Below are 14338 nucleotides of genomic sequence, written 5' to 3' on the forward strand. Positions count from 1 at the left end.
ACCCACCACACCAGACCCAAAAACCCCCATTCTAGAACTAGGGCAATTCCTTCAAACACAGTAGAGATTGTACATGCCATTTCTGAATCAAATATAATAACATAGGCATACAGTATCTGCTATTTTAATACTGATAAAAAGAATATCTTAGTATTTCAAATGCACATTGTATATGATTCAAAACCTGAAATTATTGAGGGTGTCGAGTGTGTGAAAAAGAAGTCAGACATAAATGAAAATAGATATGTTGAGCACACAACATAAACCACAACAATTGTTATAATCAAAAGATCATATTAGCATAACATCTATGTAACTCAAAGCAAGAATCATATCCTGAACTCAAAGCAAGAATCATATCCTGAAATTAACAAATTCTTGTCAAAAACTCCAGTCTCAATCTCAGATAAAGAAATAATCACATAATGAAATAAGCCAACTAATGACATAAAAGGTGACTTCATCTTTGATAACTAGCAAACATATTCATTGCTAATGTGTCTCGAAATCTTGTCCATTCTTCGGTGACTTGAATAGTTGCAACTTCATCTGTGATATTGTTTTGAATTATTTCCCTTGATAGGGTTAACTCTTCATCTACATTAGCTAAAAGCTCTAGGTCTTGAACTTCTAAAACTTTATCAGTTAGTCCCTCATTTCTGATGAAGTTGTGTAACACAAAACAAGCATTGATAATCCTTATTTGTGTCTTTATATCAAAAAATGAAGGAGTTCTTAATATGCTCCATCGTTTTTTCAATATCCCAAATGACCTTTCTATTGCATTTCGTGCACTTGCATGACGAAGATTAAACAACTCCTTGTAAGTTTGAGGGGTGTTCCCAATCCACTCATTGAGATGATATCTAGTCCCACGATATGGTGCTAAAAATCCAGGACCATTAGTATATCCCGCATCCACAAGAAAGTACTTACCTACAACAGTTTAAAGTAAAAATCATAGGCTTCAATTAAAATTAAATTAAATATTATTTTTAAAAGATATTACCAGTTGGGATTTTAAGTTTATTTTGACGATGTAAAGCATCTCGTAATACTCGAGAATCTCCTGCAGAACCTTCCCACCCAGGTAACACATAAATAAACCTTAAATCTGGACCACAAACTGCCAACACATTTGTAGAGACATCACCCTTTCTATTACGATATTTAGGCCTATCTTCTGGAGAAACTGTTATCGGAATATGAGTTCCATCAAGTGCTCCAACACATTTCTACAAGCAACATACATTTATTAATATGTAATGTCTATACAAATGTGTAAAGTTAATTAATCTAGTATAATTATCAATAAACATACCTCAAACCATCTCCATCTACTTGCATCAAGACCTTCCAGGTTATAAGTATGAAACTTCAAATAATCCTTGCTCACTTTCATTATCGCTCTTAAGACATTATTGAATTGTCTACTTATTGTTTCTTTTGATCTATAGTAACTAAATTGTATCACCCTGTACTTAAGATTGTGAGCCAGGATATGTAAAAACATCGCCACTGCCTCAGTTATTAGAATATTTTTCGTTCTTACCAATCCACCTCTCTCTTGTAAAATTTTACAAAGTTTGAGAAACGCACTTTTACTAACTCTTAGTTGTTCAATACAATCTTTCTCTGTCCCTCTATAAAGACGATTAAGGAAATTACGTTGTTCCAATTCCCAATTACGAGCAGGTTCCTTATCTAAGTAATTATTGTGATACCATACTGCTACACTCATAAACATATAAACAACATAAGCAGCAGCAATCATAATGATTTTCTTAAATTCCTCTCTTTTACGTTTCCTTGAAATAATTGCACCATCATTTATACTAGTATCCATTTCTTAACAATATGTTGGCACTGAAAGAGTAAAAGGAAACAACAATTAGTTAAACAACAAAATCCATATTGAATATAGTATCTAAAAGTACACCTACACTGGTGACCAACTCACTGGCAGGAGAAACTACACCTACACTCAAGCTGTAAGATCTTATCTAGATATGCATGTTGCCAAACTCAACTATGTTACTTTTCCAATGCAAAATCCATGTTATCAATAAAAAAATATATACGCGGGAAATTTAAGACTAATGGCAAGACAACTTGTGCAAATTATAGGATTCTTATCTATGTGCTGTTGCAAATTCAACTTTCATATCAAATAAATTATTTATAGTTACACAGTCACTGCTTGAATTTGTACATTGAAAACTGGGAACATGTAATTCCCAGTAGACTCCATTAAACCTGAATGGGTGAAAAATCCATTCCCGGGTACTGAATATCAAAATCACAAATTATATCTGCCACACTTTTGACTTTAATTCGGATTTAAATATTATTTTGCATAAAATAACAAAAGGTTGATGATATTGACAGAAAATTTTCTGGTATTTCCCTATAAATACTATTTCGTTGTTATTAGTTTCCACCACAAGTTGTTCCCATGACTTCTTCACACTCACTCTTGTTGTTCCTTCTTGGAGTGGCACTTGTTACTACACCAACGGTGGCCAATTTCAACATACCCATTTATGAGCCTCCCCCAATTGGGATACCACCCATAACTGAACCTCCACCCATCTATGAACCTCCACCAACTGAAAATCCACCGCCATTATATAACCCCCCATTTCTCCCTCCACCACTGTTCCATCCTCCATATGAGAAGCCACCACCAGAAAACTAACATTGCTTGCTTAAGTTTAACACTAGAAAACTAACATTGTGACTTGAACATTTCATCGAATATTTAGTAGGCAAATGGGACAAAAATGATAAACACAAAATATTAAACTAACATTGAAACCCAAATCCCAAATGCAACAACCAAATAAGGAAGAACAATGAAAATAAAACAAAAAGTAGAGAAGAAAAGGGAAAGAACAAGTTGTGATGGTGTGAAGGAAATAAAAATGTGGTGGAAGAGGAAGAATGTTGTGTACCTGCAGAGGAGTAGAATATTCGTGTGAGCAAAGCTAGTGAGAGAGGAACAGTGACGGGACTGTGAGAGAGGAGCAGAGAGAGCACCACTGAACCAGAGAGAGCACCAGAATATTCGTGTGAGCAAAGAGTCCAAAGTGTGAGATGAAGAATTTTAAATTCTAACTATTTTGAGGGCATTTCAATTACTACTGTTTTAGTTAATTAAAATTCCTTAAAAAAAATACATGCATTTTAAATACCTTTTAATTTCTCTGTCCAAACAACACATTTTATCACAAAGTAATTTAAATTCTTTAAAAAAATGAATTGACTCATTAAATTACTCTATCCAAACACACTCTTAAGGTAAAAGTTATGCTTCATATCATATCAAATTATAGTTTATAATTTGGTAAAGAGTATAGGTTACAATTTTACATAGAATTGTAGTCTTTATCTCGAATAGGGTTAGTTTATTTAATTTAAAGTGTTTTAATTTTATTTTTTATATACTAATTAAATTTATTTTTTTTGTTAAATATTTCAAGAATCAGATTCATTAGCTTATGCAAGGAAAATTTGTGCACAATATATAATTTAAATGGACAATAATTTTAATAGTTAGTCTATTCTGTGACCATTATATGCAGAAATTGCTCATGTCAAATTTTCAAAATACCAAAACAAAAAAATAAATAACTATAAGATACGGTTTTGCCAAAAATCATAGTCCATAACTATGATTATACCAAAAATTGTAACCTATATTTTGGTCTTTTTTTTTTAATTTATCTTTTCTAAAGTTTGCAAGTTATGATTTTACCCAAAATCTTAGTCTATATTTTTTTTTCCGCTAAAGCTTTTAAACTACGGTTATCTATCCAATCAAGCCTTTTTTTTTAAATATCTTTTTATTGGTACAAAAAGATTATTTAACTTTGTCTAATAATAGATTTAATTTCAAGAAAAAAATAAATCTTTAAAAATGCAGTAACATCTTTTAAATTATTTGTACAACTATAAATTTTTAGTATTAGCTAATATTTATATAAGTTTTAGTTCTTTAAAGAATTGAAGTATATAATGACACATGACATTTTTAAAATGTTTGTACAATTATAGATTTCAAGTCTATAAAGAACTATAAATTTATTCTTAGTCAATCATAGAATAAGCTTTCTACATAGGATTAAATTTTTAGAAAAATTACTTCTTTATCACAACATTGCATCGTTGTAGAATCTTTGTAACTTCTCTACACTTGCAAAAACTCACACTCTCCCTTCTCCATTGCAGTTGAATTAGTCATTGTTGGCCTCCTCTCCATGGGAAACTCTTCTCCATTTCCATTGTTGATTGTCACGGAACATCTTATTCTCATCTCCTCTCTTTGAGAAGCATCTTTTTCTCATAATCTCTCCATTTTCATCATTAGTGTCACAAGCCATCTCTTATTGCTTGGATGTTTGTTTTCGTCTTTCTTGCATTTGTTTTGGTCTGTTTAATATTTGTTCACAATAAAGAGACACACAATGATGCATTTTGATCTTTATCGCAAGTTCATTAAGGTTGTGCCTTACTCCATTATTGACGTCTTAGTTCATTATTCACGCCTTGGTCCATTATTCATCCACTCTTGTTAAGACTTTGCTCATTGAGAGTCAAAATAAAATAAAAAAATGATGGAATTGTACCTCTCTTTGAAAATAATTATAGGTTACAGTTATTTAATGAAATTGTAACCTATCATAATATAGACAACAATTTTTAACTGTAGCCTATATTTATTCGTTATTTACTATATCGAAATATACTGCAATTCATGAACAATAGTGTAACATCAAAAATAACCCTTCATTGCATCTGAGTCCATTTTTGGTTCATATATATCATTTTTTCAATTTTTATTAAGCATTATATATGTAATCAAAATTTTGTTAAATAAAATATATAACTTTTATATTTGTTTAGGATATTCAAATTTGGAAGTTAGATAATCAATTTTAAAACCACTTTGTTGTAAAATAATACATGAGGGCTTAGATTTTTAAAACATTTATATATATATATATATATATATATATATATATATATATTATCTCATTTATCATTTTTAGTGTTCAAAACAAATTGAGTCATTTTACAGCAATAAAAATGGCATAAATTCCTTATTTGAAAATTTATTTTGTGATAATAAGACCGTTAAACAATGTATAAAGTTATCTCTCAATATTATAAAGTTGACATATAAATGTCAGCATGATTAATGATCAAGAAAGATAAATAAATAAATCTAAGATAATAATACTAATTATATGTACATTAATTTAACGTTTAACTTTTTTGAATTTTATATAAACTAAAACCGTCTATAGGTAAAATAATATGAATCTATTCGTAAACTATCTTATTTTAATTAGGAAGTGAATTTAACTTTTTCTAAGGAAGTTTTTTTTTTTTTTGGATTATACTTAAATCTATCAACTTAGCTGAACACGAAGTTCAATATATCCTATTAATTTTTCACTAAAGATTTATCTTTATTATCATTGTTAATTGTGTAACTCGTTTTATCATAACATGACTATAAAATAAAGTCATCACACATTTCTTTACCATACGAGCAATTCATCAATATCATATTGAAGAAACATTCCTAAATATATATTTTTCTCAGAGTACAAAGTGCTTACTACATTTCATATTTACATTATACTTAAAAAATAATAATATATTTAAAGAAAATATACTTAAACTAAAGATTAATTGATCCCTTTTAATACTATAATTTCACAAACACAACTTTAAAAAAGAAGGTGAAAGCAAAGTTTGTACTTAAGGTAAAACCAAGCACCAGTAAAACAAGTCAAAGGCAGATGCATGAACAGCAGTGTTAAGGTCAGAGGTTTAAAACTATAACTAAACTCACAGTTAAGGTCCTAATTAACACAACAGCATGTCCTTACATTATTAATTGGAAGCAATTAAGCATACACATACATGAAAACATTGTTATACATAAAGGGTGAGTCAGCCAGGGAAAGCAGCAACCTCAATGGGTGCAGTTGGTCTGCATGCTGCTGGTGCATCATACTTGGTGAACAGCTTGTAAGAGGAAATAAGAGAAAGCAACACATAGCAAAACACTGCCACAAATGTGATAACAATTGATGCTGTCACCTTGTTACAGAATCGACCAAATGATCCACAGGCTGAGCTCCATGTTGTGGCAGTGTTTCCATTCTCTGCTAGGTACAAAACCTCAGTTGACACTGCTCCAGCAGCTAGAACTATGTACGTTAGCACCTAAAAATGCAAATTTGACAAGTTTTCAGTTTATGCATCATTAGCATTAACATTAACATCATTAGCTGAGCTGAAGGTCAAGACATGCCAAATCTAGTCGTTGATTGACACAGATCAGTCCAAGTCAAAGATCGAAACGGTTAGTCCAAATTGAAGGTTAAGACTAATCGGTCCAGTCCAAATCAAAGTTGAAGGTGAATTTCGACCGAACTGGACTTAAGTTCAAGATGAATTGGCCTGAACCGAAGGGATAATTCAATTCAATTCAAGATCAACCCTATCCGATTTTCTGAAGATCGAGACAGATCAATTCAAATTGAAAGTCGAGATAAACAAGACTTAAATGAAGGTCTAATAATATTATTCTAAAAAAATTAATACTTTTTTCATGTTTGAAAGTCGAGACTTTTTATTTTATGAACTTTTTTGACCCAGCAACGTGGATCAGGGTCAAATCCGTGGACTATATTGACAAAGTGGCAAAACAGGTCAATGGAATTATCCAAAACATGCCAGAAGATAAAGTGGGTGTTTGGTTTAACTGCTCATTTGCTAGTTCTGATTATATATGAGACTTAAGTTTTAAAAACTAAAATTTGATTCTGGTTTAGGCTACAAAAATTGCTTTTTCACAAGTTTGAACTTCATTTTGAAGGCTTAAATTTAATCCTTATCTGTACTTTTCTAGTCCAAATAGATTCACATACTTGAATTAACCATATCATTATTTGGAGCATTTATAATCTCTTTAATTAGGTAGCTATATATAACACTTTATTGCAGGAAGAAATTAAGAATGAGTGGGATGTGATGACCTGATCAAGCAAAAAGAAAGTCCAAGCTCGAGGCATAGTGGAAGGGCGTGGCATAGCAGCAATAACAGCTGAAAATAGAGAGTAACCTGCACAAATGCCATTGGCATGCACCAGATACCTGCAACATCAAACACCCATCAACCAATATAAATCTTTCTCATCCTTTTCCTATATATTCTGATTCAGATCTAAAAAATTCACAATATTTTGTACTGTTAACATTATAGCAGTTTCAATATTTGAGCCTAAAGTTCAACCAAAACTAAGTTAGATTCATCTTACACAATCTCCGCTTAAAACCCAATTATCCAAGCATGAGTGCTTCTAACTGTTAGAAAATGTCAACCAAAAACAAAGTATAAATCCAAATACTATGATAAAAATCAAATAATTCATAATATTTAACCCTTTAAGGGTTAAACAAAGTTAGAGTTGACGGAGTCCCTGGTCAAAGAATTAATTAATCCGTACTTTTAATCCTTAACAGATTGATTAATTGGCAATTCTGAGAATAAAATTGATGACCAATGCAACAGTAGTGACAGAGGTAGGAGATGAAAACTGTTTCACTGCAAGTATATATATATATATATATATATATATATATATATATATATATATATATATATATATATATATATATATATATATATATACACCCTTATTTCATCATCTTATATGTTAAAAAACATTCTAAGAAGTTGAGGAAAAAAGATACATGTAATATTCCTGTACTTGGTAACATATACGTACTTGAAAGCACCAAGGTCAGTGTAATCAACAGAGCCATATTGATTTTGCTGAGAGTTCTTAAGCATGAGAACAAGTGCAGAAACACAGAGACCAACAGGAAGCAAGCGCAGGAAGGTTTCGGCAGTGCGTAGGGTGTTGGTGTTGCCTTCCAATTCATCTCCCATCTTCATCTGCATGGGAGATCTTGAACCTTCCACAACACTTGTTTTCTCCATCCTTGTATACACTAATGTTGTTATGAACAAAAGCTTTTGTTTTTTTTTATGCGTGTGGGTAGGTTTTGAAGAGTATGTTACTAGTTGGTAGAGGTGTTAGGGTAGGCATGTAGGGCATTAAAGGAAAGAGTGGAGAGGCAGGTATGGGAACTGCAACTGCATTCAATGTTGTCTTTATTATGAAGGCCACATGTTCCCAAACCTATCTCATTTTCACTTCTCTTCTCACTTTTTCTTTGTTTTTTTTTTTCATTATCTCTTTTGTGAAGTTTGAGACAACGGAGCACAATAAATGGAGTAAATAATGTATCAGTGCTTCTGCTTTACTTTTCACGTGATGCCATTTTTGAAACCAGTTGAAACATATATTGATAAATCCTAAGTGGAAGACGAAGGAGGAAAACATACACCCATGTATATGTCAAACATGAGTGAAATTCATAGAATCGTGTCCAAAAACCTAATCAAACTTTCCATGGATCTACAGAAAAAACACATGCATGCATTTTATGGCTCTCCTTCACCATGTATTCCATTCCTTAAACATTAATGTCTTCGTTTGATAGCAGTATCTTCCTTGTCATAATTAATATAGAGTCTTTTATGAATATGTGTTGTGTGGATAAGAACCATCTGGATTTCACATGTATGTGGTTTAAAATCAATCTCTATACATGGGGAATGGAATGGTCCATCATGCCTAGGATCACACGAGATGTTCAACTAAGAAATTAAGAATATATATGATCAAAAATATATTTAATTCTAATATAGTATGAATTCTTTCAACTCATATATAAGATTTTATTTAAATATTTCAAATTATTGTTTTTCTTTTAATACCAATATTATCACCATTTGAATTTCTAGTTGATTTTAGAGACACAAAAATGCATGAATTTATTTGATTGTTTTTTAAGTCATGACAAAATACAATTTTAAAGACTAAATTCATAATTTATTTTTATATTAGTTAATTATTATTTGGAATGAAGTCAAACTAGTAGAAAAAGATTTGTATAACATAGTAAATTAATATATTGTTGAAAGAGATATCTATATTTAATGTTGGATGTAATTTTTATTAAATTTAAATGTTTTTTTAATAGGTTAATTGAATGAAAATAATGTTTTTCATATTTTTTATTAATATATATATATATATATATATATAAACAATTTTAAAAACACAATTAGTTTCGTCTCAATAAAATAAATCTAGAAAACTTGGTCTTACAAAATAATATTAATTGATCTTATACACACATAATCGACCATTAAGAAATACTTTTTCTAGCAAAAATATATCTGTATAATAATTAAATAAACACTCTAAGAAAAAACTTAAATAATGATGAAATTTAGTGATTAAAAGTAATTAATCACTAAAATAACCAATTTAAATACTAATTTATAAATTAACCTTAAATAATGATTAAATTTAGTGATCAAAAGTAATTAATCACTATAGTGACAAGTTTATATACTAATTTATAAACTAAAAATTATTAGTAACTAAAATTGTTTCAAAAAATTATAATTGATCTCTAAATTGATAATTAAAATAGTTTCTATTATGAATTGGTCTCTAAATTAGTCATTAACATTAGCTACCTAGGTTTTGGTTACCAAAAAATTTAATCTAAATAATTATCGGCTTTTATTTGAACTTTTAATGACAATAACCATTGTTGATATGCAATATGTAATAGAGACTACTAGCTTTCTTATAATATTTTTTTCTTTAAATAGATAAACATTGTACTACTATAATCATATGAGTCAAGTCAATCCACTTTGATTGTATTGCAATAGGTATATAAAATAAATCAGATGAACACAACATTTTTAAGTGAATCAATCCACCAACTTATGATGGGTCGAACATGTTACAAAAATTTTAACTTGTAAAAAAATAAGTCAGGTTAAATTGATTAATTTTTAACTTAATTTGTAATAAGTTAAGTAGTGGGAACCAGGTTTTCTCACTTTGATATTTAAATATTCAAACAAATATTTATTATTTAACATACAATTTTTACAAATAAAAATATCAATCTAAAAAAATAAAATATTAATCTTCTCATAAACACAATTACCCATGTCTCGTATACAACCACAAAATTATTATATTTTAATAAAGCAATTAAAACAACTCCTCAATTTTATGACATTTTCTATATTTTCTTTCTTGATATTAGTCCAACTTTACTTAATACAAAATTAAAAGCAACTCACCATTCTTTGACCATCACCTATCAAAATTTTATTCCACCAATATTTAATCTTTCAATATGCAATATATAAGTTAAATGTAAAGTACCTTACCATATATTCCAAAATTCATGTAATAATATTATTGGTAACTCTTGTACATGTTATTTATACATATATTTATTTGTTTGCTGATTTAAAAAAATTGCAATATAAGTCAATCAAATTTAATTTATGACCACGTAGCCAAAGCAACCTTTCAACTATTTATTACTTCTTAAAGAGGAAACTTAAAAAATATATATATGAATGTTCTTCCACGATTTAGACATGTATCTATTTTGAAATAGTTAATTAGGTACGGAGTTCTAAGTGGTGTCGCTCTTCAGAAGAATTTACAATTCTCTTTCGGAAGAATACAAAGATACATTTCTTCAATTGTGGTTTCAATAATCTAGATGCGTATAAGATAATTTTCATAGCTCTACTTATTTTAACTCTCACCTTATATTTTAGAATATTTATTGTATTATATTGACATAATTCACTTAATGTCAGGATATTAATACCATTTATCATTATTACAAAAAAATATTTTATTAATAATTAATTTTAATGATTAAAAGTTGTTAATGATCAATTTAAACACCAATTTACAAAATAAAAATATATATTGATTACTAACATAATCACTATTATGAATAAAAAATTATAATTAGTCACTAATTTAGAAACAAACTCTTGGTAATAAAAACTTGATAGCTAATGTTTAGTGGTCTATTTCATTCGGTAACTAAAATTTCATTAGTTAAATTTTAGAAACCAATTATATATTTTTATTTTTAATAATGACTATTTTAGTTATTAATAATTTTTTATTTTATAAATTAATATTTAAATTAATCGTTACAGTGACTAATTTTAGTCACTAAAATTAGTTGTTAACGAAGTATTTTTCTTGTATATCAGATGTTAATAAAATCAATTGAGTTAATGTTAATAGAGTTTGTTTAATGTTAAAAGCTAACAATGTCTAGTTAATTTTTAACTTTAATATAATGTAAAATGTTGTTTTCTTATTTCTAAATGTAATGTAACCTCTTGTATGATTTATATAATGTAATGTAACCTCTTGTACTGCTCATATATATTATTAAAATCTGCCTACAAGAAAAAATCATTTATGTATAAATATAGTGAGAGTACATTTTTAAGTAACTTTATTATATTTTTCAGTTAAATGATTTTAAATATTAAAATTATATTATGAAAAAATAAATGTAATATCATCTCGTCAATTACTTCTAAAAAACTTGTAAGATATCATCCTCTGGAAGTCATTTAATATGATCTTATCAAGTAATATATCACTAAAAATAAATATAATGTGTTGGTACAGGTGATAATAGTAAATTGTTCTTTACAACAATAAATAATAATTATTAATTAATAATTAAAGTTTAAGATAGCTTTTAATTTTGAATCTATCATATATATAAAAATATATTTTCCTATGGATAATAATTTAAAGCAATAATATAATAAGGGTTATAAGAAGAAAAAACAAGTATTTTTAAAGTGGTAATAACTTGTTTTAGGGAAAAGCCAATAGCTAATAAATGAATAGTTTAGTTATTTATTGTATGAGAAGTGATGATGATAATTAAGATTTGATTGAGAATGGTGATAAGAATGTGATGAAAAAGAAATATGAAAGGAATATAAATTTATTTAGTAGTGGAGAAGGTTTTACCCAAAAAGAGGAACTAGTGTCTGTTTGGGTGAAGAGAAAGGCAGACAGAAAAGGATGAAGTTGGGGCCATCATGCCCTTAAAACAACCCAACCAAACAAACAATCCCTTCAAAATATTTCTAATTTCACATTTCTTCAACTCAGTGGGCGCCGCGCATTCCGTTCCGTTTATTAACAATTCAACTCGTGCCCGTTGCCATGTCACCACTTCGACCTTATCCATAACCCTTCTCAAACCTCACTCTCCACGCACGCGCTCTCTTTCACACGTTGCTTTCACTCCTTGTCTTTAAAGACAGTTAGAGATTATTAGTAGTATTTCAATTCCTTCTGTGGAAAACGATTATAAATGCAGATTTTCAACATATTTTTATTCTATAACTTTCTACAATTAACTGCAAATTAATATTTAATAATTAGTTAAACAATTTTAAAAATTATAAATATTTATAATACTTTGACCCATTTGAATTTTGAGATAAATAATGAAGACCATGTGATGAATTAAATATAATAAGTTGAAGACAAGGTTGCATTGAAACGTGGGAAAATCACGCGCTAGAGATAGGTGTTGAACTGAGAACGGAGAATAGAGATAAAGAAAATGATACATTTTTAGGTAAGGTAGAGAAAGTAGAGTGATACATGATGATAGGGTAGGGGGGACAAGAGAAAATGAGAAATCATATTCGGATAAAGCCGAATCTTACTGTTTCTTTCCAAAGAAGAATATTAACAACAAAAGTGGAAAAGATCCTTTAATCTTATCCGCCACCTTACCACATTCTTTATAAATCATCCCAACATTTTTCAAACCTTCCATTCCATTTATAGTTCTCACACAGGAAAAAAAAAAGGGTATGCTATATATTTTTTTTTATCTGTTTCTTTGTGTGTGATTGAAGTCATAAAGTGCTACCTAGTCAAATTTTGTTTGTGATCAAAATGGAGCAAGCCCAGAAGAAAGAACCAGTTCATGTGTACCATGATGATGTTCTTGATGTTGTTGGGTCTTTCTCTTCTTCTTCTTCTGACTCTTCAACATCATCCTCTGTTTCTGAAATTTCAAGTGGGTTATCCTCATTGGAATGTGACTCTTTTGAAGAGGTGACATCTTCTCCATCATCATCCTCAGCTGATCATCATCATCAACAACAACTTGTAGTTGTGCCTGATCCATTCAGTGACATGTCTTCTCTCTTTCAACAACTCCCCATCAAGTAAGTTTCTTGATTTTTCAGACAAATGGGTCAGTGTATAGAACAAAAAAAAAAAGAAAAACCTTAAACTTGGTTTCAAAGAACGATCTTGAATTTGCTGAAGCTTTGTTGTGTTGTGATGGCGGTGTTGCAGGAGGGGATTATCAAAATTCTACGAGGGGAAGTCACAGTCTTTCACTTCACTAACAAATGTGAGGAGCTTGGAGGATCTTGCAAAGGCAGAGAACCCTTACAACAAGAGGTTGAAGTCCTGCAAGAGCTATGGAGGAGGGTTGGCTGAGAAGGAAGGGGTTTCAATGGCGGTTTCCAAGAGGGGAATGATGCATTCTGCAGGTTCAAGGGCTTCGTGTTCTTCTTTGAATGCAAGAAAAGGAAGTGTCACTAATTTCATAGGTAGTAGGCCACCGATTCCTCCTCATAGATCTACCACCGCCAACACCATTCCTAATCAAACTGTGTTGTTTGCATGAAAGGGATTTGAATGGAAGCTTTTGCTGCTGTTGAATTAGGTTTTGTTTTGACTTTTGAGGACACCATGTGAGGTAGATTCAGTAGTTTCTTTTGAGGACCAAGCACTGTTGGAGAGGGGAAAAGAGAGCAACAATTAATCTAGATTTTATTTTATTTGTTCACCTGTTCAATTTTGGTTTATAATTTTTGTGCAGATGATTTTTTTTTTTTTCCTTCTGATAACTACTCCCAGAATGTTATCACAGATTGCAGAGCTACACAAAAATTATAAATAACCTCAAATATACTAATTCAAGCCATGTCTTGCATAAACTTTGTGTGACTTATTTTACTATTTTCTGTCTAAATCGAGCTCATACTGACTTAACTTCTATTTTTAAAAAAAATAAATCTTGTGATTTTTATCGGCTAAAGATGCTACAAAAATAAAATATTAATATTAAAATATATGTTATAAAAGCATCACTTGAGATATTTTCAGACTTATATTTTAAAATTTAAATCAAGAATACTTTTCATTTTGTATCTCAAAATATCAACCCGCAGTCCTTTTCTAAAAAAATGTAATGCTTTTCATTCTAAAATATTGTCTTGATGTGTTGAAAATATAATAATCTGCTTGCTGTATCGAGAAGCCCACATTATTAGTCCAAAATG

General features: G+C 29.6%; 3 protein-coding genes across 3 annotated transcripts; 1 reads left to right on the top strand and 2 right to left on the bottom strand.

Annotated features, from left to right (window-relative positions):
- Positions 1–460: 460 nt before the first annotated feature.
- Positions 461–1513, bottom strand: LOC114187636. Its single transcript, XM_028075931.1, has 4 exons — positions 1322–1513; positions 1010–1235; positions 892–936; positions 461–567 (listed from the first exon to the last, which is right to left on the bottom strand). The coding sequence occupies exons 1-4, from the start codon at positions 1511–1513 to the stop codon at positions 461–463; spliced, it is 570 nt and encodes a 189-aa protein (XP_027931732.1).
- Positions 1514–5737: 4224 nt separating this feature from the next.
- On the bottom strand, positions 5738–8115 carry LOC114187549 (CASP-like protein 2A2). The gene is made up of 3 exons (XM_028075821.1): positions 7809–8115; positions 7056–7173; positions 5738–6240 (listed from the first exon to the last, which is right to left on the bottom strand). Exons 1-3 carry the CDS (start codon positions 8021–8023, stop codon positions 5965–5967), a joined length of 609 nt encoding a protein of 202 aa, XP_027931622.1. The 5' UTR covers positions 8024–8115; the 3' UTR covers positions 5738–5964.
- Positions 8116–12659: 4544 nt separating this feature from the next.
- On the top strand, positions 12660–13976 carry LOC114187060. Its single transcript, XM_028075182.1, has 2 exons — positions 12660–13210; positions 13344–13976. The coding sequence occupies exons 1-2, from the start codon at positions 12936–12938 to the stop codon at positions 13678–13680; spliced, it is 612 nt and encodes a 203-aa protein (XP_027930983.1). The 5' UTR covers positions 12660–12935; the 3' UTR covers positions 13681–13976.
- Positions 13977–14338: the final 362 nt, after the last annotated feature.

Source organism: Vigna unguiculata, chromosome 6, assembly GCF_004118075.2.
Source record: "Vigna unguiculata cultivar IT97K-499-35 chromosome 6, ASM411807v1, whole genome shotgun sequence".
Classification (NCBI taxonomy): domain Eukaryota; kingdom Viridiplantae; phylum Streptophyta; class Magnoliopsida; order Fabales; family Fabaceae; genus Vigna; species Vigna unguiculata.